The following is a 26,329-nucleotide window of genomic DNA, read 5'->3' on the forward strand; positions in this document are numbered from 1 at the left end:
ATACGAGTTTCCTTGAACGCACCATAACAGTCCTCGTCCAAGGGGGCAGTTGTCGGTCTGAGAAGTGAAGCTCACTTCCGCGTTCAAAAAACTGCAATCCCCTCAGCTGTCGCTGGGGGCTGGCTCCAGAAGGGAGCAACTCCAATTGAGCCCCATGTTAAAATAGCCGATTTTACAGCTTAAAAAAACATATTTACAGCCTGGTACATTTTATTTTTTTTGTCTCAATCGATAGTTTCTACCCCCGCACACACTCTGAGGGGGGTGAATTTTTTTTAAACTCTACCGTTTTACTGTTATTAGGTTTAAAGTTCTGGCCAATTAGGGCGCAGAACCGTTGAGTGACAGGTCCGGAGACTGCTGCTTCGAGGCCAGTGGGCGGGCTCTCAGCCGGCTAACGGCCGCACCGCTCCAAATATGGCAAGTAGAATCCAACATGGCGCGGTTCAAACCCCCGTAGTAGCGGCACAAAACAGACTCCCCCAAACCAATGGGTGACGTCACGGGTGCTACGTCCATTCTTTTTACAGTCTATGTCCTCGTCCCTACGTCGCCACATTCACGGCGTCCCTTGGCTGCACACACAGCCCTGCATGCCGTTCTCTCTCCTCATTGGATAAAAACTGTAGGATACGATAAATGTTTTCTCCTCGGCTCAGAGCAGAGCAGAGTGACTGACAGACCCGTGTTTCAGACCAAACACAAGTGATTGCTGTCGGAAGATATAACTATTTAAGACTTATATTAACACAAATATATCACTTACTTCTGCTTTAACTTTATGCATACGGTGTGTAGATACTTGGAAATTCAGTGATTTATTTTGTTCTAACATGCTTTAGGGCCAACAGGTTTTTTTCTGCCACCAGAAATCCTATCAAGCTTGCTGATATGCAGGTCTCTTATCTGTAGAATCACCGTGGAAAAATGACAACCATGCCAAAAAAAAAAAACCAGACTGAGCCTTGTCTGTGATAACCTCATTCACCCTCTGGATACAAATAATGATAAATTATTTCCTGCTGCTGAGATTCGCGCGAAATATCAGATGAGGTGTCCTACTTTGGTGTTTTCAAGAGGGGTGGCTGTGGATTTAAATTATTTTGTTGTATCTGCATAAGAAGTTATATCTAATCTCTAAATACGTATTTAACCTAATCTATAACATTTAATTCAAGTTTTGTTCACCGTGATGTTCATTTATGCTCCTAAAATACTGCGATATCTATGATCTTAAGTCACAGACACCCACTTTCACAAGCAGTAGTATCGTCTGAACTGGCGCGAAATTGAGTAGCCCCGCCCCCGATATAACTCCCAGCTGCGTCATGTTAGACGAGTTCACGTAGAAAATGGCGGAAAGAAAAAACGAGTGCGACTTCAAAATAAGATACAAGACCGCTGTCTCCTAGCGGCCCTGCGTAACATCGTCCTAAACACTTTTATTTTGAAGGGCGTGGTCCGGACCTTCACTTGTTGCTAGTGGCAGCTTCTTGCCGCTATGCTTGCCGCTGAGGACTAGGACTGCTGCAGAGCTCAAACGTGGAGTCCAGAGTGACCTGTCTGACTTTACATATCTGCCTAGTTTTTTGGATAACGTGATACTTTTGGAGCATATCGAGAAAACTATAGTCCTGCACGTGCAGAAACTATCTTAATAACATCGTGTGTTTTCTCTTTGGCTCGGTCACAGAGCACTTCATAGATTTAGCTATATAACGTTAACTAACTTACGTTAACTTGAATAACTTGTGTAACTCGTAAGAAGTCGTTAATTTGTTGAGAAACGATAACTTATATTTTAGTAACACAAATCTTCGAGCAGCTCTGTCGTCTGGTTTGCTGGTAGATACAATGAGCAGGTGAGTGAAATCATCGTGTTTGTAAGTTACTGCATCTTACACAACATATGTGTCAGTGTAACAGCAGCAACTGAGATGAATGATGCGCTGAAGAATGGATGAATGTTTAGAAAATGTTCATGTCCTCATTTACATTGTTAATGTTTTATCCTACATACTACGCGACCTTGTGTTAATTCACCAACACTGCAGTTGTAATTGCAGAAAACACTACCTGCTGAAGCAACACCGAGTCCTTCATATGGGCGATTCTCTGAATTCGGTGCACTTTGCGTCCCTCAGGTTGTTAAAGTTGCCTCAAACATTTTCAAATAGAAACATATTTTTGCATTTTAAAGCCATACATTGATGGATTCGTGTGTCTTTTGTATTATAAAACACACAAAAAATATCTTTTATAGGTTGCTAAGGAGTAGATGACAGTCAAATTTGTATGTCACGGTTGACAAGAATCACTTTTTCATTAATTTAAAACAAATTAAATTAAATTTGAAATTAACCTCTCTTTTTTTGTTTAATAGCAACATATATCATGTCCTCCAGTTTTGTCCAACCCTGTAACAATATACAGATTACCCTGTTTAAAAAAAAAAAATAGTTCAGTTCAACATCCTCAGTCTTTAGAAGAACATACTGCTAGAGAAGAAAGGTTTGAAAGATGTGGAAACGAGAGTCGACAGTTGGCTCTGCTCATGTAAAACCTGCAGGAAATATCCCCTTCTGTTTCTCATTGTTTTCCTCCTCATGCTGTCAGCGTGAAGGAAGTCAGCCGCAGTGCCTCCCCTCACTGCCCCAAACCAGATGAACCAGAGGAGCCTCTGGGCACCGCCATGGAGACTGAAGCTGCCAAAGGTCAGTGACAAAAGACCCCGGGGCCTCTGTGATGTGACCTCCAGGGGCCCCAGGAGCTTACTATGGCATTGTGTTCAGTAAATCCAAGTCTGATGAACAGTGTGCTGTATGGTCACTTAACTTTGATGATGTATGATGTCGTTTTCTTTTCTTTTTTGTATGTACATTTTATATTTTGCTGATGTTTTGAATGTTGTTTATTGTATGTTTCTTGTATTTGGATGTTTTGATGTTGTTTATTGAGGATTTTATTTGATGCTGTCTTCTGTGAAGTGTCCTTGACTGGCTTGAAATAGAATAGAATTTATTATTATTATTATTATTATTATTATTTTAATTCTCCTCTCCTACATGATTAACATGCATATGTTTTATAAAAGCTGATTCAATTTTGGAGAAAAGTTGACTGTCACTGTCGTTTCTTTGAAGATGTCAGTGTGAAATCTGAGAATGAGACGTCTGAGGTGGTCATCACAAAGGAGATGGAGGAAGAGGAGAATCAGCTGATGGAAGAAGGCGAGAGGAAAGAGAAAGAGATGATGGAACAGGTCTCTCTTTTTTTCTTTTTTTTTTTCCTTTTTAAAAAAAAATCATGTCAAGGCCTGAGTGTAAATTTAGCTAAGACAACATTTCAAGTTTGGGCTTGTTTTTTGTTGAAAGACAATTCCCTCAAAGTTTAAGCTAATGGAGCTAGTGCTAGCTGACCCAGTGGCCTTGCCCCTTAATGATAACATCCCTGGCCTGGTGTGGAGGAAAGATCTCTGCACTGCTGCAAAATTCAAGGCAAACTATGTGAAAAAAGTTACATTCTGTAGCTTTAAAGCAGAAGTAAGCGATCCGGTCGTTTTGGGTAATTCTGCGTTCCAGGCAGGCTTTTGAAAACGTAAGTTACAGCTTCAAGTCACGACTTACGACTTTGTAGCGTTCCAGGCAACCCGCAACTCGTGTTTCTCCGACCTGTTTTACCTGTGAAAGTCACTATAACGGCCACTCGTAACTTCCGACCTGTGAACTCGCACCAGATCGAACTGGTACGACTTCACAGGTCGGAAAAACACGAGTTACGGGCTGCCCTGAACGCACCATAACGTCTTGTCAGCCGATGGAGTTAGCAGCCCCCGCCCTCGTCATGGATCTATTGGTCCTCGTCCCTACATCACCACATTCAGGCGCATCCCTTGGCTGCACACACAACCCTTCATGCCGTTCTCTCTCCTCATTGGATAAAAATTGTAGGATACAAGAAATGTTTTCTCCTCGGCTCAGAGCAGAGCAGAGTGACTGACAGACCCGTGTTTCGGTCCAAACACTCTATGTAAGTGATTGCTGTCGGAAGATAGAACTATTTAAGACTTATATTAACACAAAAATATCGCTTACTTCTGCTTTAAATATTGAAAATGAGCTTCATTTTGGCACAGATATAGTATTAAAAAAATTAAACATTGAAATGAGATCCATCCAGCCTCTATCTTGTGTCCAACACTGTGGTCTGTGTCACTGTTCAGGCACGGGAATCGTGGGAGAGGGATTCTCATGATATGCGCTTTAAGAGGCTGCAGCATCTGCTTCAGAAGAGCAACATCTACTCTAAATTCCTGCTGACTAAAATGGAGCAGCAACAGAAGGAGGTAAGAGTTTGTGCAAACGCCTCGTGCTGAGCTGTGCGGCGGCTGGCTGCAGAGTGCGGTTGTCACTCACATGTTGTTCTGTGAAACATTTCAGGAGAACGTGAAAAAGGAGAAACTGGATAAGAAGACTAAGAAGGTGAGGAGCATTTCACTGAACAATCATCTGAGCTTAGCTTTGAATAAAGTTTGAGTCACTGATGAAGTTATTTGTCTTTTAGGTTCCTAACACCAAAAGTGCAGAACCTGAAAAAGGTGACTAGATCCTGACTTCTTTTTTACTCTCTTTTTTATTTTTTTGTATTTCAGTCAACCAAATGAAAACTCATCAGAAGGATAAAACAACCACATACACGAGCAATCTAAATAATACATAAATGCTGCTCCACCATATAACAGCAAACATACAGAACATCAAACAGACTCAACAACAGAACAACAACAACAAAAAACTAATTGAATTTAATTGAAAGACATTAAATTGGGGAGTATTTATTGTAAATAAATTAAGCTCAATCCACTCTGATACCCATTACTGCTGATGACTCAACTAAAATATCTATTAAAGGGGGATCACTCAAGAAAATCCTGTTGGGATAGTCTTAGTCCTTTATCACACCAAATTTCTTAGTACATCCAGCCATGCATGAAGAATAGAAAGGTGTGCAGCATACATACAACATCCTATTTTTACAGTTTTATAGTATGACCAGACAAGGAGCTGATACCAAGGATACACAGTAATGGATTCATTGTTATTTTAATGGCAAGAACATTTTATTTTAAATCTCTGTTTGAATAGAAGCAGGGCCGGTTCTAGGCAGGCATATATGAGGGGGCAGTCAGAAATGTGAAGGGGGCATCATGTGAACACATCATGCTCCAGCACTTTTTTTTCTCCGTGCTGATAGTAACAGTGTTTTCTTCATTGAATTGGGTTGTTGGCTATGTGTCCAACCCCAACCTGGAGAAGTGGATTGCACTTTGTCAGGCCTCTACCTTCAGACCTGTCCAGCTAGGGGCAGGGGTGTCCTTACTGTCGTAATGTAAAGAGCCACATTATCTGGGGGGTTAGGGGTGCATATACTGTACCTGAAGATGCATTGCAAACCCAGAGGGGGTGAAAAAGGTCAGTAGCTAAACCCCTGTAGGGGGGTCTGGGGGCATCCCCCCCCCCGAAAATTTTTGTGATTTTAACATGCGAGTGAAGCATTCTGGTGTACTCTGAAATGGGGGGGGGGTTCTACTATGGTCAAGATTTACAAAACTGAAAGCTAGTCTTACGAATACTAAAAAAAAGAAAAAAGAACAGAACATTTTAGAACAGGACAGTGTCCCTTTTTCGGCGGATTTTTGTGCTACTGCAGATCATTTTGTCAACTTGTAATGTACACATTTTTTGAGCTGTGCAGAGCTTGTGCTTTCTCAACTTCTAAAATTTTGATTTGAGTGGGCAAAACATTTATTTGAGGGGGCGCTGCCCCCTCTTGCCCCTGCGTAGAGCCGGCCCTGAATAGAAGTCTGGAAAGATGTGATCAGTGGACATGGCCACATTAAAGGGGACCTATTATGCTCCTTTTTGCACAAACTAAAATAGTTCCTGGGTGTCTTAAAGACATGTCTGTGACGTGCTTCGGTCAAAATACCCCAAAGATCAAACATCACAGCATTCTCAAAAACAGGGCTCTGCAAAACGGTCTGTTTCAGTGGCCCCTCCCTTTAAATGCAAATGAACCACTCCCTCAGCATTGCGTTACCATGACGATGTCTACTACTAGTACCTATACTGATTTGGCCAAAATGTAGTAGCCTATGCAAACAAAAGCTAAATCTGCAGTAGGCAAATTGCCAGATCTCCAGTATCTGACCAGTCTACATTGTGTAATGAAATGTGCCCATGACCTAGTCTCACCCTAACCAAAGATGGTATGGAGTAGTCTTTGCCATGTAGGCTACTGTAACCATGTAACATGTAATATAAAAATGCAAAAATAAATATATAAAATAAATTAAAAATATATGCAGAATGGTCAGTTCATTGTAAAACAGAATTGATGTAAATGTGGTGATTTGTGCACATAGACTACAGCAGCACTGCTCCTCTCCTCCTCCTTCTCACAGCTTCACTTTTCATTCAAACTAATACAACTGCCACAAGATTTCATCAATGAGACCAACATTCTGCTAAATAGAATAACCACACGGCGGTAAACGTCTAAAAAACCTGCGGGTATGTTTATTAGCGATGGTTTTCTCTACCGCGATGAGCACGGACGCCTGCCCGGCCAAGGAGGCCTGCAGACGGGCTCTGCCTGTGTGAGGAGCCGCTGCAGCTGCGGAGCTCCGGAGCTCCGTCGGTCCAGCGTTACGTCGGTCCGGCGAACAACGTCGCCCCGGCGGTACGTCGCTCCTCACACAGGTACAGCTTCACTTACATGAAACGTCGGCGTAAACTTCTAAATAAAACTTAGTAAAGTGACGCTACAGCGCTAAAACATGCAGGGAAGAAGCAGGAAGTAGTCCGCTTCGCTCTCCGCTGTGACACCAGGCCAATATAATACATACATGCACCAGCCACAACAGAGCAGCATGAGAGGAGGCGGGGCCGGCTGGAGCAGAGACCTCGGCATGACCATGTAGGGGAGTCCGGCACGCCATGACGTAGACGCGAGCTCATGTCAAAAAAAACTCAGCGCAACCGAGTGTAACAGGTGTGCAGAGAAATCCAAGAGAAATCCCAATTATCTAGCAGGGTTTACCTCCAAATGCATTAACCTCAGGATATGACACTTCCACGGCCTCTAGAACCATTATCCAACATTTTAAACATAATAAAAGTCTGAAAAGCTGGAAAAGCATAATAGGTCCCCTTTAAATGACAATAAGTGTCTAATGGTTTTTGACACTTCCTGCATGTTGCAGGACATGATTTATCATATTTACTACATATTTCAGGAGTCACATGCAGTTTCTTAATTATCTTGTATATCATAAGTCATTGGTCATAAGTGATTGCTTTCTTATTAACTGTTGCTGTGATGTATTTGACTTCTTCCTGTTGAACCAGATAAAAGGAAGAGGAAGAGGGGCGGCGACGACGACTACAAGATCTCAGATGTCATGTCAAAAGAAGTGAGCGCTCTTCTACATTTTTATCTGTTCTCTGCATTTGCTGTTGACTGATTGTCTCACGTCTCACTGCTTGGTTCTGTCTGCCAGGAAATCATGTCGCAGGCTAAGAAAACGAAAGTGGAGGAAACGGTAAGGGAGTATATTTTATTTTACTGGGTAGATAAGATGTGGTATACATTTTAATAACCCGAAGGTGGGAAATGGAGAGGTTTATTTTTAACGAGTCAAACACCTGATCTCAGGACGAGGGGCCGGCCCAGAAAAAACTAGAAGCTGAGGATATTGAGAAGATGAGCGACTCCAACGAGGACATCAAGAACCGCCTGTCGGAGACGGTGCGAGACAACGCCAAGCATCTCCTGGATCCAAGCAGGAAGGTGAACGGTGAGCCGGTCCCCATCCAGCAGCCGCAGCTGGTCACCGGGGGAGTGATGAGGTCGTACCAGATAGAAGGCATCGAGTGGCTGAGGGTGAGTCGGGCCGGACCAACGTGGGACTGCAGAGCCTGATTATTTATTTATTTATTTATTCATGACATGTGCTGGTTTGATTCTTTCTGCCAGTTAGACGGTGGTTTTTATACTGTTACTAAACGGGCTCATATTACACGTCCATATAGATTTAAAGGGATAGTTCAACATTTTGGCAAATTGGCCCATTGCCATAATTCCTGTAGTTTTAGGAGTAGGTTCGTTACCTTTAAAGCAGAAGTAAGCAGAATGTTTGTGTTAATATAAGTCTTAAATAGTTCTATCTTCCGACAGCAATCACTTACATAGAGTGTTTGGTCTGAAACACGGGTCTGTCAGTCACTCTGCTCTGCTGTAAGCCGAGGAGAAAACTTTCCTTGTATCCTACAACCTTTATCCAATGAGGAGAGAGAACGGCATAAAGGGGCGGTCCTCTCTGTGTGTGCAGCCAAGGGATGCGCGTGAATGTGGTGACGTAGGGACGAGGGCGGGGACTGCTAACTCCATCGGCTGACAGGAAGTTAGCCAAAACCACCGGATCGCTTACTTCTGCTTTAATTGTCGGTGCAAGCTGTTTTTAGAACGGCAGTGCAGAGCCACGAGCTGCTCAGAGCTACGGAGGCTAATAGGACTGGAAAACAACTCTGTCTGGTAACGTTCTGTTATTATCTCATAGCGTGGTGAATGTGCAGGTCACAACTTGTCCACCAGAGCGTTTTGGAGTTGTTGGATTGTGTATTTGATGAGTTTGAGAGAAACCAAGAAATCCCATGAGCCTCCATAGCGTAGCTCTGAGCAGCTCGCGGCTCTGCTCCGCCGTTCTAAAAATAGCTTGCACCGACAATTAAAGGTAACGAACCTACTCCTAAAAATATAGGGATTATGGAAATGGGCCAGTTTGCCAAAATGTTGAACTATCCCTTTAAGGGTTTTGTTTGATGGGACAGAGTCTTAACAAACATCCTTTGTTGTTCCCCCTGATGTGCTGCCAGATGTTGTGGGAGAACGGCATCAATGGGATCCTGGCTGACGAGATGGGGCTGGGAAAGACCATCCAGTGCATCGCTCACATCGCCATGATGATTGAGAAGAAAGTGATGGGCCCCTTCCTGGTGGTGGCCCCTCTCTCCACGCTGCCCAACTGGATCAGCGAATTCAAGCGCTTCACACCCGAGGTAAGAAGAGTTACCGATGAGTCTCATCTCACACACACTTGACCAGAGAAGACCAGAGTCATTAGATATTTTCCTTCTCAAACTGACTCCACTTCTTATTATTGAGTAAAATAACGTCACACCACATTCAAGTGATTTGTCAGCAGTCTGAGCAGCTGGTGTGTGTTGGTCCTCAGGTATCTGTGCTGCTGTACCACGGCCCCCAGCCAGAGAGGGCCAAACTGGTGAAGCAGATCCGCAGACCTCAGGGGTCCCTCAGCATGTGTCCCGTGGTCGTCACCTCCTTTGAGATGGCTATGATTGACAGAAAGTTCCTCCAGGTAGGATCCCTGCTCTGATATCAAACCAGTTAACACTTGGGGAACGTTATTTTGTTATTGATCAGAGGCACCGGAATCACACTATTATTTCAACTCTTCACGTCACTATTGATCCATTTCTTTGAGCTCTTTTATATCACTGTCTACAGAGCAATGCATTAGTGACTGAAAAGTGTATTTTTGTGTGTATCAGGGTGGTATATATGATATGACTCTGTTGTACTGATGAGTTATTACAGTGGAAATACTCAGGTGAACAGAGAGGGCACTTTACAGTAAATTACAGTTACATATTATCCCTACAGTGCCCTCTATAGACCATCAGAAATCTAAGCAGTGTTTGAACAAAACCTCCTAAATAAAAGCAGAGGGTTTTAAGGAAAATAGTTGTTCAGTAAAACACGAAATAAAACCCACCTGAGAGTTTAGATCTGTGACTTTTATTGTAAAGCATTGGCATTGCATAGGAAAATAACATATATCTGAAAAAACAAGTACACTCAGCATTTTCAGTTCAACATGTCTCCCATCCTGAGGCTTGGCCAACTCTCAACAGCATAGCAAGTCTATTTCTGACTCTTAGCAGCTCATTATCTGCTGAAAACCTTGTTGTGGCCTACAACCACTGGAAAGACATTTTATCCTAACATCCTTGAAATGAATTTCGATGATGTTTTTATTTTACTCATCTAATTTTTGAAGCTAAATTAAGCAAACCATAATGTTTTACCAGCAGACATCTTTATTAGTTTTTGACCTTTTCCCAACAACTGTTGTCAAGAGAGTTGCACCTGCAGTCAGACTGACCCCACCTGTTCTCTGCTGCAGCGTTTCCAGTGGAAGTTTCTGATCGTGGATGAAGGTCACCGCATCAAAAACATGAACTGCCGCCTGGTGCGGGAGCTGAAGATGTTTCCCACCGACAACAAGCTGCTGCTGACGGGCACACCGCTGCAGAACAACCTGGCTGAGCTCTGGTCTCTCCTCAACTTCCTCCTGCCAGAGGTCTTTGACGACCTCAAGAGGTGATCTCTATAGTTACTGATTAATTAATACCGATCAGATCTTTGACACCTATAGATAGATAGATAGATAGATAGATAGATAGATAGATAGATAGATATACTTTATTGATCCCAAGCTGGGAAATTACAGTGCAGCAGCAGCATAGTATAAGAATATAAAGAATAAGAATATAAAGAACAAACTATACATAATAAAATAGTAAAATATAAAAAAACAAACTATACATAATAAAATAGTAAAATATAAAAAACAAACTATACCTAATAAAATAGTAAAATATAAAGAAGACAATTGAACCAGAGGGGAAGTAGCTCATTTTAAAATAATATCAGATCCAATGATTGGCCACTGTGACAGTTGCTCTGTTATTTACATGTTAGTGACACGTTATAATCAACCACACCTCCATCATGTCAGAGAGTAGGACAGCAACATCAGGAAGTCTCTCTTCCATCGGCTGCTCACAGCTACAGCTAATCAACCCTCTGTTCTTTTTGTGGAATCAGTCTAAGTCAAGCTACATCACTACTGTAGACTGATGTGTAGTTAGACTGCTGTCAGTATGTTTACATGACAGTTGAAAAAAATGAATTATGGCCATAATCCGACTATAACTGGACAACTGAAGTTACCAGACTTATTCAAATCCAACTAAAACTCCCAGATAATGCGATTGGAAACCAGTTTTCTTATACATCTTAATCTGACTTACACCTCGTCCTGACATACAGCGAGCAAGCGAAGCGGCAACGAAAACTCGCGCGAAGGTGTCCTGATATGCAGCGTGACGATTTAGTTGCGAGTATATTCTATTGGTTCAGAATCCAAACCAATCAAATTATCGAGGGACGTACACAAACTTGCAGTGCTATTTTGAGATTCCTGGCATTTCCTGGTTGCCGTTTTTCACATCTTTTGAGTATTTTTTCCTCTCATATTCTCCTCTCTCTGATAACTTGCTTGTCAATAGAAAGCAACGTGTACTTATCAACCAATAAGAAGTGTTTAGGGGCGGGACACCGCCGCGAAATGTCGTCCAGATAGAGACAACGCGAGCTATAATTTCAGGGTTGAGCGACATCGCTGGACGGCGCGACGTCACTCACGGCATGTCAGGACAGGCTGATTGAAAAGGACGCATTCTAATCATTTTTCCTCGCTCGCGTCGCTGTCGCATCACTGTATGTCAGGACGGGGTGTGAAACTGGACAACGCATGTGCGCATGCTTCACAACAGTAGAGACGGCACAAAGTAAAGCATAGAAGCCGGCCAAAAAACATGCAAACGCCGGGTCGGTGCAGTGTAAAATGTGTTTTTATTTTTATTTTTTAAGTTATTTATATCCAGTTATTTACTAGGTGACAAAAAAAGTCAACAAGAAAGGACTCCGTATTAACCCGCTGAAACGGTGCATGTCTCCACCTGAGGAGGCGGACACAATTATTGGATTTTCCCTGTTGCATGTAAACCAGGACAAGGACAGAATTCTGACCAGATGCTCAACTCAGGCTATGAACACAGCTCGCCTTAGCTGTGCATGTTAACGCACTGTGGTTCCTCTCTGTTGTCATGGTATAGTTTGATGTCATGACTGCAGTGTAACCTCTGTTTGTCTCCTGTGCAGCTTTGAGTCGTGGTTCGACATCAACACCCTGGGGGATTCTGAGAGTGTGGTGGCTGCCGAGCGTGAGCAGAACGTCCTGAGCATGTTGCACCAGGTCAGTGATGTGATGGCTCTTGTTGTTGTATCGTGGACATTTACAGAGACTGTTACCATCAGACAGAGGTGATAACACAGTGGTCTGGGGCTCCTTGATGTTTCTGTGGATATAGAAAAGAACCTGCACGTCCTAAAGACTTCCTGTCGTTTCAGATTCTGACTCCTTTCTTGCTGAGGAGGCTCAAGTCAGACGTGACCCTGGAGGTTCCTCCAAAGAAAGAGATCATCGTTTATGCTCCTCTGACATCTAAACAGGAGACCTTCTACACCGCTGTGGTCAACAAGACCATCGCCAAGATGCTGGGCCAGGAGAAGGTAACACCACGATGCTTTCACTGACATGGTGTCAGGGTCTGGACTGTAAAGTGTCCTTGTGTCACGGAGTCTCTAAACCTGCACTGACAGATGAAAGCAGCTGATATAAGCTTAGAGTCGACTGATGAGTGAGAGTGTTCTCTCCTTGTGATAGACAGTAAAGTTTTTTGATTTGAATTACATTGTCTTTCTAAATTCTAGTATGTCATTGTAAATGATCTTGTCATTGAAAGATGCTATACAGATAATCCACATTTAAGCAGTGTTTACAAACCAGTATGAGACTGAGTTCTGTCCTTTAAAGGGATAGTTCAACATTTTGACAAATTGGCCCATTGCCATAAGATAAGATAAGATAAGATAAACTTTATTGTCTGTCACGAGTGACAGAAATTCGTCTTTGACAGGCTTGTATAAAAAACACTAAGAAACAAACAGACATTAAAAACAACAATGTTGTGCAATCATGCTAAAAAGAGGAGGGGGGGGGGGGTGTTAAAGGAAGCAGAATGTTCATTTCTTATTGTTCAGGATGGTTATTGCAGACAGCGTCGGAAATTAGCGGGGGCCATGGGCCATTTGGCCCCAAATTTTACCAAGAATGCCCCCAAAAATCATGATCCTGGGGCCAAAATTGCCCCCAAATTTTCAAAACAAATATATTTATATCTATACATTATCATAAATTTATTTTCATTAATTTACCGTCGCGCCTCATTATTCTCCTGATGTAAACGAGATTGCGCTGATACGTGAGAGTCATGTGACAGCGGGGCAGTGCTGCAGCTGCTGTGCTGCGATGGACCTGATCAGACTGGCGGTGGCCCACAGTGAATCCCCCCGAAAGCCCCAGCAAATAATAGCCTACATCGACAAAAAGTTAAGTGGAAAGTTGCACCTTTTCGTCGGCTTATTATTTGCAGGGTTTAAAAAAAATAATAATCTTATAACGTCACTGCAACATGCGGCTCTCAGTCCTTGTCGGTGTTGTGTAGTTAGAGCTGTGTCTCCCTCCTGTTTCCCAGGTAGGAGGGGGACAATAGCCCACTTAGGGCTGGGTGATAAAACGGTAGAAATTGTGAAATAACTTTTCCTCAATAGAAATATGAGACATGGTTGATAGGTTTCATTCATCCATGTTTTGGCAAACAATACAAATAGCCAATGATATTGAGAGTTGCGCCGTGCCGAACCAATCATGTGGCTGGAATAGAGCCAGTCAACACGTGTATTTGTTTGGGTTGCTGCAGACGGGCACATCAGCTGACACCGCCGGTAAAATAAAAAATAAAAGAAAGAGAGAGAATGAATGTTGTCTCAAAAGAAAAAGTAAGGAGAACTCGGACGAGTGACTGAAAAGACGCATGGTGCGCAATGGGGACACCAGGCAGTTGGAGTGGACCGTGGTCACGGTGCGGCCGCTCTGCTGCTCACAGGGCCGTTACTAGGAATTCTGGGCCCCCTGAAAGAATACTAAAGTGGGCCCCTGCCCCCTCACGTTTCCACTTTTTTGCTTAGACTACGTATGTATTATCATTTTTTTATTTAGCCTACTTTGTTTTGATGCTAATGCAGCATTACTATGAGTATTAGTCAGGGTCTTATGCAGAATAATTCAGTTATACAAAGATTAGACTACTGGGGTTTTTTGTGGGCCCTACTGGGCGCTGCATGGGCCACTAGAATTATCATCACCTTTCTCCCCTATACAACGGCCCTGGCTGCTCACCCCAGAACGACTGTTGAGTTCACAACAGCCCCCCCACATCGCCCAGCCCTACCTACCAGTGATATTCTCATATTACTGGTAATATCTAATATCTAATATTGACCAACCATAACTTTATATAACCCATTATTTATATCGTTTATAGACTATGATAGGCGTTTATATAGCTTATAGTTATATATATATATATATATATATATATATATATATATATATATATATATATATATATATATATATATATATATATATATATATATATATATATATGAAATGGCCCCCAAGTATTTTGAAAATGCCCCCACTTTTTGGACTGTGGGGGCCAAAATTGCCCCCAAAATATTTTCTTAATTTCGTACCCTGATTGCAGAGGGGATGAAGGATTTTTTGTAGATGTTTTTTCTGGCCAGTGGAACCTTATGGCGTTTCCCTGATGGCAGCAGCTGGAAGCAGTGGTGGAGGGGGTGTGTAATCCCTATAGTTTTAGGAGTAGGTTTGTTACCTTTAATTGTCGGTGCAAGAACGGCAGACAGAAGACGGAGTTGTTTTTGAGGCAAATGCAGAGACTGCTTGCTGAAAAACTGCACCCAACGGGAATGCGCATCAGTTGTTTTGCATGAATTTACCTCGAAAACAACGTTCTGTTATTATCTCATAGCGTGGTGAATGTGCAGGTAATAACTTGTCCCCAAGAGCGTTTTGGAGTTGTTGGATTGTGTATTTGATGAGTTTGATGAGAGAAACCAAGAAATCCCATTAGCCTCCATAGCGTAGCTCTGAGCAACTCGCCGCTCTGCTCCGCTGTTCTAAAAATAGTTTGCACCGACAATTACATTTGCCGAATTTGCCAAAATGTTGAACTATCCCTTTTAACACTGTGGTGGTCTATTCAGACAGAGGCTCCTGTGGAGGTCACATCCAAAGGCAGGCCGAAGCGTCGCAATCGTAGGACGGTGGACTACATAGAAACGGAGGAAGAAACGCCAGAAGCCCTGGAGAAATACCTGGACAAGATCCGCGAGGAGTCTGGGCAGAGGTCAGCACTGCCCGCGCATTCTCAGCTGCACGTACTCGACGGCTTCATCCTGTGTGTCTGCGTGACGGACTGTGGCTGTGAACCTGTCTGACTTGTGTGTATGTGCCCTAACGCCTCCTCCAGCTCGACTCCAGTGCTGAACGTCCAGACCAGACTGGACGCTCAGGTCAACCTGAAGCTGCAGAACATCCTCGTGCTGCTGAAGAAATGCTGCAACCACCCCTACCTGGTGGAGTACCCCCTCGACCCCGTTACGCAGCAGTTCAAGGTGAAGCACTGTCACTTTCGCTTGGTTTTGTTGTTCACAGTTGTTAACTTAGAGTTGAGTTTTGTGTGTTTGTGACTGGCAACAGAAACTAGGGGTGTGCATCTTCACTGGCGTCACGATTCAATTTGATTACGATTCATCAGTCTACGATTCGGTTCGATTTGATTATATGATGCATCTCGATGCATCACATCCTCAATTTTCTATGTTGCAACACATGGCTTTGTTAACGCACGCTGTACCGGCGCCGGTACAGCACCTGTAGGTGGCGCTAGCATCAATTACTCCCGAACATTTTTAACAGCAGCCCTTAAGCATATATATTCATGTTATACATTGTTAGAAAGCTTAGATCGCCCCGATCAATTCAAGACCACTCATGATTTTTTTGGTTGCTCACAGCCCTAACAGGATTAGCAGTTAGGTCGGCTAGCCGCTAAGCTAACGTATGATGCGTACATACCTTTCAAGTCTTCCCTTTATCCACAGCTGATCTACAGCGACCATCTTATGACACAAGACCGTTTGTACAGCTCGCCAAGTATCCATGCTTGTGAAATATGAAATCCGTTTCCTTCTAACCGAAGTATTTTCCTCTATATCCATGTGTTTAGTCTAATGTGTAACGTAATACACGTGGATCAAAACAAAAACTGGCCCCGTTACCGCATTTTACGAGTTGCACGGCGATCTGTGACTACATGTGACTGAATGTTTACATCCGTGAGGTCTTCCTGCTTCAAACGACACCACTCAGTAGCCAATCGGTGGCGAGGATGGGCCGGGACATGTCTCGAAAGCCAATGAGGACACGTGACGATGAGACTGACAACGTGACTTTGATAGAAATTGTCCGTGAAATGAAGCCGATAACCTGTTAGCCAATAGTCTGAAGTTTTCAACAGTGTATGACACTACGCCACCACGTTTGGTTGCTGATAAACAAACCCCCGTGTATCCGACATGCGCGCCACCCGCTCCGCCGCATAGAAATACACAATGTAGATAGGCGTATAGTTCTATAATCCACTGCTTTTAGGCGTTTGGAGTTTAGCGGTGCTATTTTTTTTGTTTCTTTTGGTCTTTTGACTTGAAATTTGGACTGCAGGAAGCCAAGACTCGTGGCTGTGGCCTAATTGTGTCTATAGCCTGCTGAGAGCTCCCTGAATGTCTGTACCCATGTCATTCTATAGGCAAACCTATGGGCGGGGAAACAATTGAATCATTCTAACCTTTGCCATTTTTTGTCAGTAAAGTCACAGAATCACAAAAACACTTTAACAGTAATCCTGAGAGTGTTACCTTTACAATGATACCAGGCACATCTCTGAATCTTAAACTATGTGGGATCTGTGCTGCTCACAATTTGGGCATGGCGTTATGGCAAAAAACATTTAAAAAAATAGGGGCGTACCATAACTGGTTAAAGGGACAACGAGGAGTTTTGGAAAAGCAAAGCGTTTTCACACTACATTTATGAGCCTCCGCGCACACGGTGAAATTCTTTGACCGGCGCAAGACAGACTCATGTTTTCATTCATCAAGAATTAAAGTCAGAGGTTCGAAGACGATCACATACCGTCGTAGTCCCGACCATAAACTCGGTCAAAGTCAGATGTATCCTCACAATGTTTTGCAGTTCTGTTAGGTAATGCATGATGTACATGCTGACAAAGTTAGACATGTCAGACTGGTATTGGCTCGGAGAAAATCGCCTTGTTACTTTCCTTGATTTTAAACTTTGGCGGCTCTGCCTCTCATCTTTCTGCCACTCAGTGAGCGTTCTGCAGTGACTTCTGAGTACCGTGACGTTGATGGTAGGGCCCGACCGATATGGATTTTTTGGGGCCGATGCCGATTACGATTATTAGGGGGAAAAAAACCCGATAACCGATTAATCGGCCGATTATTATTTTTTTTTTAAATTAAGTTTTAAAATTGTATTACTATAATAATATATATATATATATATATATTATATAATATATAAATTAGGGCTGCCTGGTCGACCAAAAAATCATTAGCCGACTAAAATTTCATTGGTCGATTGGTTTCATGAAAAAAAACAACATTTGAAGCCCTGTCTTGTCAAAATTAAGTCAAAATCAATATGGGCTTTTATTTTGAAGGGCCAAATACAGGAAGTTATGACACGTGATACTTTTTTGTTGTTGTTTTTTTTACACGGCACGGCGTCTCTCTCTCCCTCTCTCTCTCTCTTTTCAATTAAAAGCGATCAGCGGTTGCTGCCGTGCCCGGCACCGTGTCAAAGCGCTCACCGGCGGTCAGTCTCACAGCAGTGTCACGGAGCAGAGACATGATAGTCCCCGCTGCAGTCAGAGTCCCGCACCGCTCCACGCCGCGGACCCCCCGCCCGTCACACAGCCTCAGCTCAGTCACTCCCTCCCTCATCTACTGTGTTTATTGGTGATAAATGAGCATACTGCCGTGCCTGTATAACGGTAAAACCCGACCCCGACCGGCTTGTTGAATCTCGGACCCAACACGGCCGGAGACGAGCATTAATTAGGCTAATTAATTCACAACCCGGCCGCGGTAAAAAAAAAAAAAAAAAAGGGAAACAGAAAGCCAGTGGCAACACTGGTTTTGAGACAGATCAGTCACTCTGCTGTGTGCTGTGACTGAGGTGGTAGTGTATGGAGTTTGTCATGAGGTCGGCGCCGGTGCGGGGGAATCTTTTCAAAGTAAAACCAAGTTTTATTCCCTGCATTTTATTCCTGAAAATATCGGCGACAATCGCAGAGTTTTGGCCGATTACCGATTAGTTTAAAACGGGCTATAATCGGCCGATTTAATCGGCTCGCCGATAAATCGGTCGGGCCCTAGTTGATGGTCCTGTAGTGTGCTGCTCACCTCCGCTCATTTGATTGTGCAACTGCAGTGGGTGATTTATTAATACGTAGGCCTGGGACGATAATCAATAAATCAATTAATCGCACGATAGATGAAAATGAACTCGATAGTTTTTCCGGCCTCGATAAATCGCCATGTGCATGCGCACGTATTTGTTTTCCTGGTCTCTGGCCTCCAACCAGGCTGGATGACAAGAGGCTTCACTCTGTGCATCGGTCTCAGCACCTGGGCCGTTTGTTTTGCAGAATGAAAAGAGGGAACCCTCTTTTCAGTCATCCAGGATCTTTGTTTCCCAGAATGCATTTGGCAGCAACCGGCAGCGCTAGCTGTAAAGCTAAGCAGCTGAAAGCTATTCTTGCTGCCGCGCTTTTAACACGTCACTTTTTAGTCTACTTGCATTATTATTAAATATTATTATTATATTAGTGGTTAAAGCAGAAGTAAGTGATATTTTTGTGTTAATATAAGTCTTAAATAGTTATATCTTCCGACAGCAATCACTTACATCAAGGGCGTCAGTTTACTTTGAAAAGTGGTGGGGACAATGACCATATGCATATGCCCCCCCCCCCCCCCCCCCCCCCGACGCCGCCGCCGCACCGCACCTGACACCGTTTCCCAGACCGTCATAGATTGCCGTTCTCAACCAGACTCTGGTCTCCTATAGGACCGGGTCTGGGTCCAAGTTTGAGCAAATAAATGAGCAAAGACCCGACCAGGTCCGACCAGTGTTGAAGCCTGGACCCTGGACCCGATGCGGCTGCGAGATTTTTTTTTTAAATTCTCCGCCGGACCGCAGCAAAAAAAAAAAAAAAAAAAGAAGAAGAAGAAGAAGAAGAAGCCCGTAGTTGTGTTTAGAGACGTGACAGGTGGGGCATGACAAGCTGGTGATCAGCTGTGGCCATTGAATTGTTAGACTATACTACAGTAGGTCATTTCAATTTGCGCATCTGTGTTTTTTCCTTTTTATAACATCTATGCGCATCGAGAGTGAGAAACAGAAACAGCGGGTGTGTCAGATGATTGCCAACCAGCAAAAACTGAAGCAAGACGGTTATAGAGAGGAAAAACACACAATATACAATATATGTGCAAAAGACTTTGTCCCGTCATCACGACGTGAGTGAGGAAGGATCTGATGGTCGCTCAGGTTTAGTGATGAGGAAACTGTCAGTGTCAGCAGCTGCTCCAAACAGACACGTTACTAACTTTATTTTGAAGGGACAGATTAGATGTTGATTTCGTTAACAGTGACTTTGCACCCAAACATTAAGCATATCGGGTGCTGTCTCATTCGGTACAATCGAAACGAGTGGAGGCTCGCGCTTCAGTTCGGCGTCTGTTCTATTTTTCACGCGAGCCGTGAGCGCCGTTGTCAAGCTGGATAGACGGATCGTACCAGACAGGAAGTCACAGGGCACAGAAAAGGCGAGAGAATCCGGTCAATTTTCAAAATAAAATGCTGAATACCGGTAATGAAGTTGTTGCTTGTCCGTCTATACATATTTGTCAGTTGCGTCTGCACACGAGACACACACACACAGCCATACATACATACAGAGCTAGAGACAGACCTGTGTGTGTGTGGAAAACCGAGTACAGAAGAGTGGTCGATGTTTTCCCGGCGAGGAGAGAGCAGGAGAAGCAGCTCCCTGTGTAACCAGCCAAGCTGCGAGGACGCGCGCAGCGCGCCGCTCCGGGCTGTTATAACTACTTTAATCAAAGCTACATTGTTGCGAGTCGGCTCCGGCAGAGGCTCTGCGCCGTGCACACTGTTTCAGCTGCCTATTTTGTCATAGTTTATCAACGTTTTTTCGCCATTCTTCTTTAGGATAATGTTAAGTTAATTTTGTGGTGGGGACAAAATTGTTCTTGACAAAAAGTGGTGGGGACATGTCCCCAGCGTCCCCAGCGTAAATGACGCCTATGACTTACATAGAGTGTTTGGACTGAAACACGGGTCTCTCAGTCCCTCTGCTCTGCTCTGAGCCGAAGAGAAAACATTTATCGTATCCTACAGTTTTTATCCAATGAGGAGAGAGAACGGCATGCAGGGCTGTGTGTGCAGCCAAGGAACGCCGTGAATGTGGTGACGTAGCGACGAGGACTGTTATGGTGCGTTCAAGGAAACTCGTATTTTTCCGACCGTGAAGTGGTACCAGTTCGATCTGGTACGAGTTCACCGGTCGGAAGTTACGAGTGGCCGTTATAGTGACTTTCACCGGTAAAACAGGTCGGAAAAACACGAGTGGGTTGCCTGAAACGCTACAAAGTCGTAAGTTGTGACTTGAAGCTGTAATTTACGATTTCAAAAGCCTGCCTGGAACGCAGCATTAGGGAAAACGACCGGACCACTCACTTCTGCTTTAATTTGTTCTAAAAAAAATGTGTCAATAATATCGTTTATCGTCAATAATTTGTGGGACAATATATGGTCCAGCAAAATGTATTATCGTCCCAGGCCTATTAATACGTAGTAAGAAACACAGACATCAATTTTGAATGGTACGGTCTTGATTACATAACAACATTTTCCGACGATTCGACTACGAGGTTCATAGTCGAATCAGACCTCTCCGAATCGTCGAATAGTCGACTATTGGAGGTCAGCCCTAGTACTTATTATAAAGTGTTACCAGAAAAAGAAAAGGCCTAGCCTACTTTAAGCTGCACTTATTCATTTCTCAAAACCAAAGTGTAAATCTTGGCATTGTTCTAATAAAAATAAAAATAAATCACTGTCTCTGTATGTGAACAACATCATCAAACTCGCATGAATTTGATTTCTGCACATAGCAGAAACAGCACAATGTGTAATATGACAGTCAGACGGGACAAAGGTTCTTCATTCATGTGTTCTGCCTGCTCTCCTCGACACAGATCGATGAGCAGCTGGTGCAGTGCTCAGGGAAGTTTCTCATACTGGACAGACTGCTGCCTGCACTGAAGGAGAGAGGACACAAGGTGAGACAGGACACAGTTCTAACAGCCACGTGTCACTTCCTCTGATTTCAAGCTAATAGGACCTGTAGTTCTGCTCTGCTGTGACCTGTCTGTAGGTACATCAGTTACAGTTCCATATTCCAACAATACAATGTTGTTTTATGATGATGACTATTATCTTACAGTTCTATGAAACAGTGAGCCTTTAGTCTAATGTGAATGTACAGGTTAGTTGTGCCTTTGCAGCAGCCAGCATGAGAGACATATGTTTTTGAGTTGTCGTCTGTCCCACTCGTGTGGACCTGATGTCTCTGACAGCTTGACTTCTTCAAATTTGGTACAAACATTTACCTGGGCTCAATTTTGTTTGTAAAAGGTCAAGATGACCTTACTAAAGGGTCCACACACAAGCCTGCATTTTTTAAATGAAAAAAACAAAAAACACATTTTGTAAAAACTGCTAACCCACCCTTGCGTCATTTTAAAAAACAGACCCTCTCAATTGAAGTTTCATGATCAGCTGTAAATCTATTTTTATGAAAATATATTGCAATGAAATGTTGTGTGTACAGTTGTCATATCTGAAACCAGTGATGTCAGTCTGAGCTCTACAGTAAATGCTTCAGCCTGTAGTGTGTTTCAGCATTGCATTCTTGCACAACAGACATATCACCATGTTTTGGAGCCTTTGTTTCATTCCTAACATGTGTGTGTGATTGATGCTTGTGATCAGGTTCTGATCTTCAGTCAGATGACCTCCATCTTGGACATCTTGATGGATTACTGCTATCTGCGGGACTTCCAGTACAGCCGACTGGACGGCAGCATGTCCTACGCTGACAGACAAGAGAACGTGAGTTGATGAAGGAGGTGCAGAAATGCTGAAGAATCCCACTGTGTGTATAGCTGTGAATAGTTAACAGTCCAGATGAGCAGATGATTGTGTATCCTTGTCACTGTCGGTGTGATCTGCCTTTGAGCAGAAGTGCCCACACAGCAGCACAGTGTTGTTGTGTACCGGTATTTTCTAGTTGGAACTAGAACATGACTGTGCTACAGCTTCATCACGGTGCTCCTCTCCTTCAGATGGAGAAGTTCTCCAGTGATCCAGACGTGTTCCTCTTCCTGCTCAGCACCAGAGCCGGAGGACTTGGGATCAACCTGACCGCTGCTGATACAGTCATCATCTTCGACAGTGACTGGGTGGGTGTAAATAGAATAAACACTGTACTTAGTGTTTCCTGTGTTGAGTCGGTTGGTGCTGACGTTTCCCCTCCCCTCCCAGAACCCCCAGGCGGACCTGCAGGCCCAGGACCGCTGCCACCGCATCGGTCAGACCAAACCGGTGCTGGTGTACCGCCTGATCACGGCCAACACCATCGACCAGAAGATCCTGGAGAGGGCGTCGGCCAAGAGGAAGCTGGAGCAGATGGTCATTCACAAGAGTGAGTAGCTTCACTGTTCACGGCTCTGACATGTACACGCTTCCCCAACTTCTGCTCTGAAGAATATTCTCCAGATGTTGACTGTTTTGTTAATGTTGCTGCTTTCCACCACAGATAAGTTCAAAGGTGGGAAGGCCGAGCTGAACCAAGGTAAAAGCTGCATCGACCTGGATGAGCTGAAGGAGCTGCTCAAAACCAGAGGCCCAGAGAAGTAAGACATGCTGCATCAACAGGTGTTAACACACTGTCAGCACAGTGAGAGGAGACTAACATCTGGCTGCTTCCCTTTGTCTCTCTCAGGGAGGTGAAAGCTTCCAGGGGGAAGGTGATCTCTGACAAGGACCTGGAGTCTTTGCTGGATCGCAGTGACTTAATGGGTGAGGACACACACCTTCCACCGTCTTTATATGAATGCTTCCTAAGAGGTAAAACAGTGGCAGCTACTAACAGATAGAGGAGCCGCAGAGAGCTGTTGTGGGCGTGGTTTAAAAACAAAAACGACATGTTTGCATTGTCTATGATAAATTTGTCATAATTTCTAAGCATGTAAGTCATCTTTAAATCCGACTTCTGGGAGAGAGAAGAATAAACATAGAAACAACATGATTTAATGTACAAAATAAGGTACCATGTCGATGTGCTTCTCCAAAGCATGAATGGGACGGTGGATGAATTAGTGTATGGTGTAAAGTAAAAATGAATGTCTGTCAGTCTGTAGCAGCTGAAAATGTCCTGGAAAACGTGTCAGTGGTTGAATAAGCTCTGGTCAGTGTGAACCCTGACCAGAGCTTATTCAAAAATGTTTATTGTGCAAAAGCGCAACAGAAAAAAATGTAAAAGCTTTTTCTCATTCTTCATCTCTGAAACAAACTCTTTTTTTCAAACTCCCAAAATGACACGTGTTCAAACTACGTAACTCTTCTTGTTGCAAGAGCTGGCATTATAACTTCTGCCAAAATCACATGGTAAATGGTAAATGGACTTGCACTTCTATACTGTAACACTTTTCTAGTCTCTTGGACCACTCAAAGCGCTTTACACTGTAGGTCACATTCACCCTTTCACACACACATTCATACAGCGCTAGCCACAGCGCGGAAATCTAACCATTCACACATATTCTTTACTTTAAAGCTGCTCCACTGGTCACACAGTAGAGTTAAAATCCAAACCATAGCACAAATTGATACTGGTATAGTTTCTATACTTTCTATACACTGTATATAATGTTTGGCCAAAGACACTAAAGCAAACTATGTAATGAAGTGACAGTGTATTTTCCTTCAACACAGATGACCACAGTATTTATCACACAAGAACAACAACAAACTCCTCTCAGCCCTGACAACACATGCCAGTCTGGTTCAGTGATTTTAAAATATTTCACATTTGTGTTTCCAGACAAAGAGAAGCGTGTGAAGAGGGAGAAGGTGGGAGTCTTCAGAGTGATCGATGCCAAAGAGTCATCTGAGATCACACTGACCTGAGAACACTGGAAACCTTCAGTTGTGAACTTCTGACCAGAGTCCTTCAGAGTAAAAAAAAAACAAACAAAACATTTCAAGCTGCGTGGGGAGACTCACAGCTACTGACACCTGTGGTAATGACTGAAAACTGTAAGAAGCTATCCTGAAACTGCTGTCTGTAGACTTAGAATAGTGTCTTTGTTCTGTCCTCTATGTCAACTGGCCTTCGTAGTATCGTTTAATAAGCTTATGTCTCTGTACTGTTTTGTTGTTGAGGATGCTGTAGTGAGCGGTGGCCAAACGCTGGAGCTCTCCTCAGACTTGACTGGCGCTGTGTTTACTGAGGGGTGTCGGTGGGACCCAGTTATTTTCATACTGAAAGATAAAGAAAAGACTATGTGCAAGTAAAGTTTTGTCCCTGTTAGTGGCATTAAGACGATCACATGACATCAGGACCTGACTTGTCACTGTCAGTTAAGTGCACATGGTGATTATATCTCCTCTGATTGGATAATCAGATTAGTCCCTCCCATTTTCTTTTAGCCAGGTCTTTATGTTGCAATCAAAGCACTTTCATGCCAGTTCACACATAGTACATGTTCTTTTATGTCTTTTTATATAAATAAACTATGATTTCTTAACTTTGTCTATTTATTTCCCCAGTATTTAAACTTTTATTTGGGCTTATTTCCAAACAAATCATTCAAAGGAAGCTGAATCTAAAAAGATTTTCACTGGTTTATAAAAAGTAATTGCTAGTCGTACTCCTAGCTCAGATAGCAACGGATCCTGTCAGGTTCTGAGTTGTGCTACTGAGTCAAACTTTAAATTTCACTGGATCCTGGTTTGGATAAAGCAGATCCATGTTCTCTGCTTTATCCACTAGGGGTGGGAGAAAAAATCGATTTACATAAATATTGCGATATCTTTTGACGATTTTTAAATCGATTTTTTTTTTGTTGTTGAATTTTTTTAAAGGGACAACGAGGAGTTTTGGAAAAGCGAAGCGATTCACACTACATTTATGAGCCTCCGCGCACCGTGAAATTCTTTGACCGGCACAAGACAGACTCATGTTTTCATTCATCAAGAATTAAAGTCAGAGGTTCGAAGACGATCACATACCGTCGTAGTTCCGACCATAAACGGCGATTCAGCGGCGTTATTCTCATGACTCGCCACGAAACCGAAAGTAAAGAAACGCTGGTCGGCTCGCCCAGCATTTCCACCACCACTAATAATAACAAAATAACGATAGAGACAAAACGATATATTTATCGAAAATTAACAAGTGTGGGTAGCGTAGATTCATCCACATTAACGTGAGACTTTTTTATAACCAAATAGAAACTCCTCGTTGTCCCTTTAAATATTGTGCAATGTGCATTTGTTAGCCTTTTTTTACATACAGAGAGTCCAGGTTTTGAAAAGGGTTTAAGTTCACTTATAATGGATTATGTTAATTTATAGGCCCCTACAGTATTTGTGTGCAGATAAATGTTTAAAATGCAGACTAAAAATCGAGAGAATCGGCAATATCGTAGAATCGCAATTTAAATCGAATCGCCATCCAAAAAAATCATAGAAGAATCGTATCGGGAGAAAGGCATATCGTCCCAGCCCTATTATCCACACTGTGTAACAGCTGTAAAATGGGCTCTCTGATGTTCTCACAGCCACCACTTTTAAGTCTTACACATACAGACTTAAATAGATCCAGCAGCAGCCTGTGGTGGTGCTGTGTGTACTGTACACTCCTATGTGCTTTGAAGTTTCCTCTGAGGCTCAGTCCTCATAGCTCTACCACAGAATGGACGTGGTGCCGTGGCTCCTTTAAGCCTGTGACAGTGGGGCAGGGTGTGGCCACACTGCTCTGTCACCTGCTCAGGTGTATTCATGCGCTCTCACACTCTCCCTGGATCACTGCTGGATCAGGTTGTTTCCTGACACCGGAAGGATTGGTTCCTATTGTGAGGTAGAGTGAATAATCATTGTCGTTCTACACAGTTTCTTCTTAAAAGACTAAAAGTTTGGATATATTTTAAACACTAATTTCCGATTACAACT

At 43.2% G+C, this 26,329-nt stretch overlaps 1 protein-coding gene across 1 annotated transcript; it reads left to right on the top strand.

The window, feature by feature from the left end:
- Positions 1–1,562: 1,562 nt before the first annotated feature.
- On the top strand, positions 1,563–24,283 carry hells (helicase, lymphoid specific; the record flags this gene model as incomplete). Its single annotated transcript, XM_083987712.1, has 23 exons — positions 1,563–1,862; positions 2,617–2,714; positions 3,144–3,262; positions 4,223–4,345; positions 4,440–4,481; positions 4,564–4,597; positions 7,410–7,474; positions 7,562–7,603; positions 7,717–7,944; positions 8,937–9,119; positions 9,296–9,439; positions 10,268–10,464; positions 12,091–12,184; positions 12,340–12,501; positions 15,124–15,266; positions 15,390–15,534; positions 21,289–21,372; positions 22,085–22,204; positions 22,438–22,554; positions 22,637–22,796; positions 22,911–23,007; positions 23,097–23,173; positions 24,198–24,283. The coding sequence occupies exons 1-23, from the start codon at positions 1,855–1,857 to the stop codon at positions 24,281–24,283; spliced, it is 2,568 nt and encodes an 855-aa protein (XP_083843838.1). The 5' UTR covers positions 1,563–1,854.
- Positions 24,284–26,329: the final 2,046 nt, after the last annotated feature.

The sequence above is a fragment of the Trachurus trachurus genome, assembly GCF_905171665.1.
Source record: "Trachurus trachurus genome assembly, chromosome: 15".
Taxonomy (NCBI): Eukaryota; Metazoa; Chordata; class Actinopteri; order Carangiformes; family Carangidae; genus Trachurus; species Trachurus trachurus.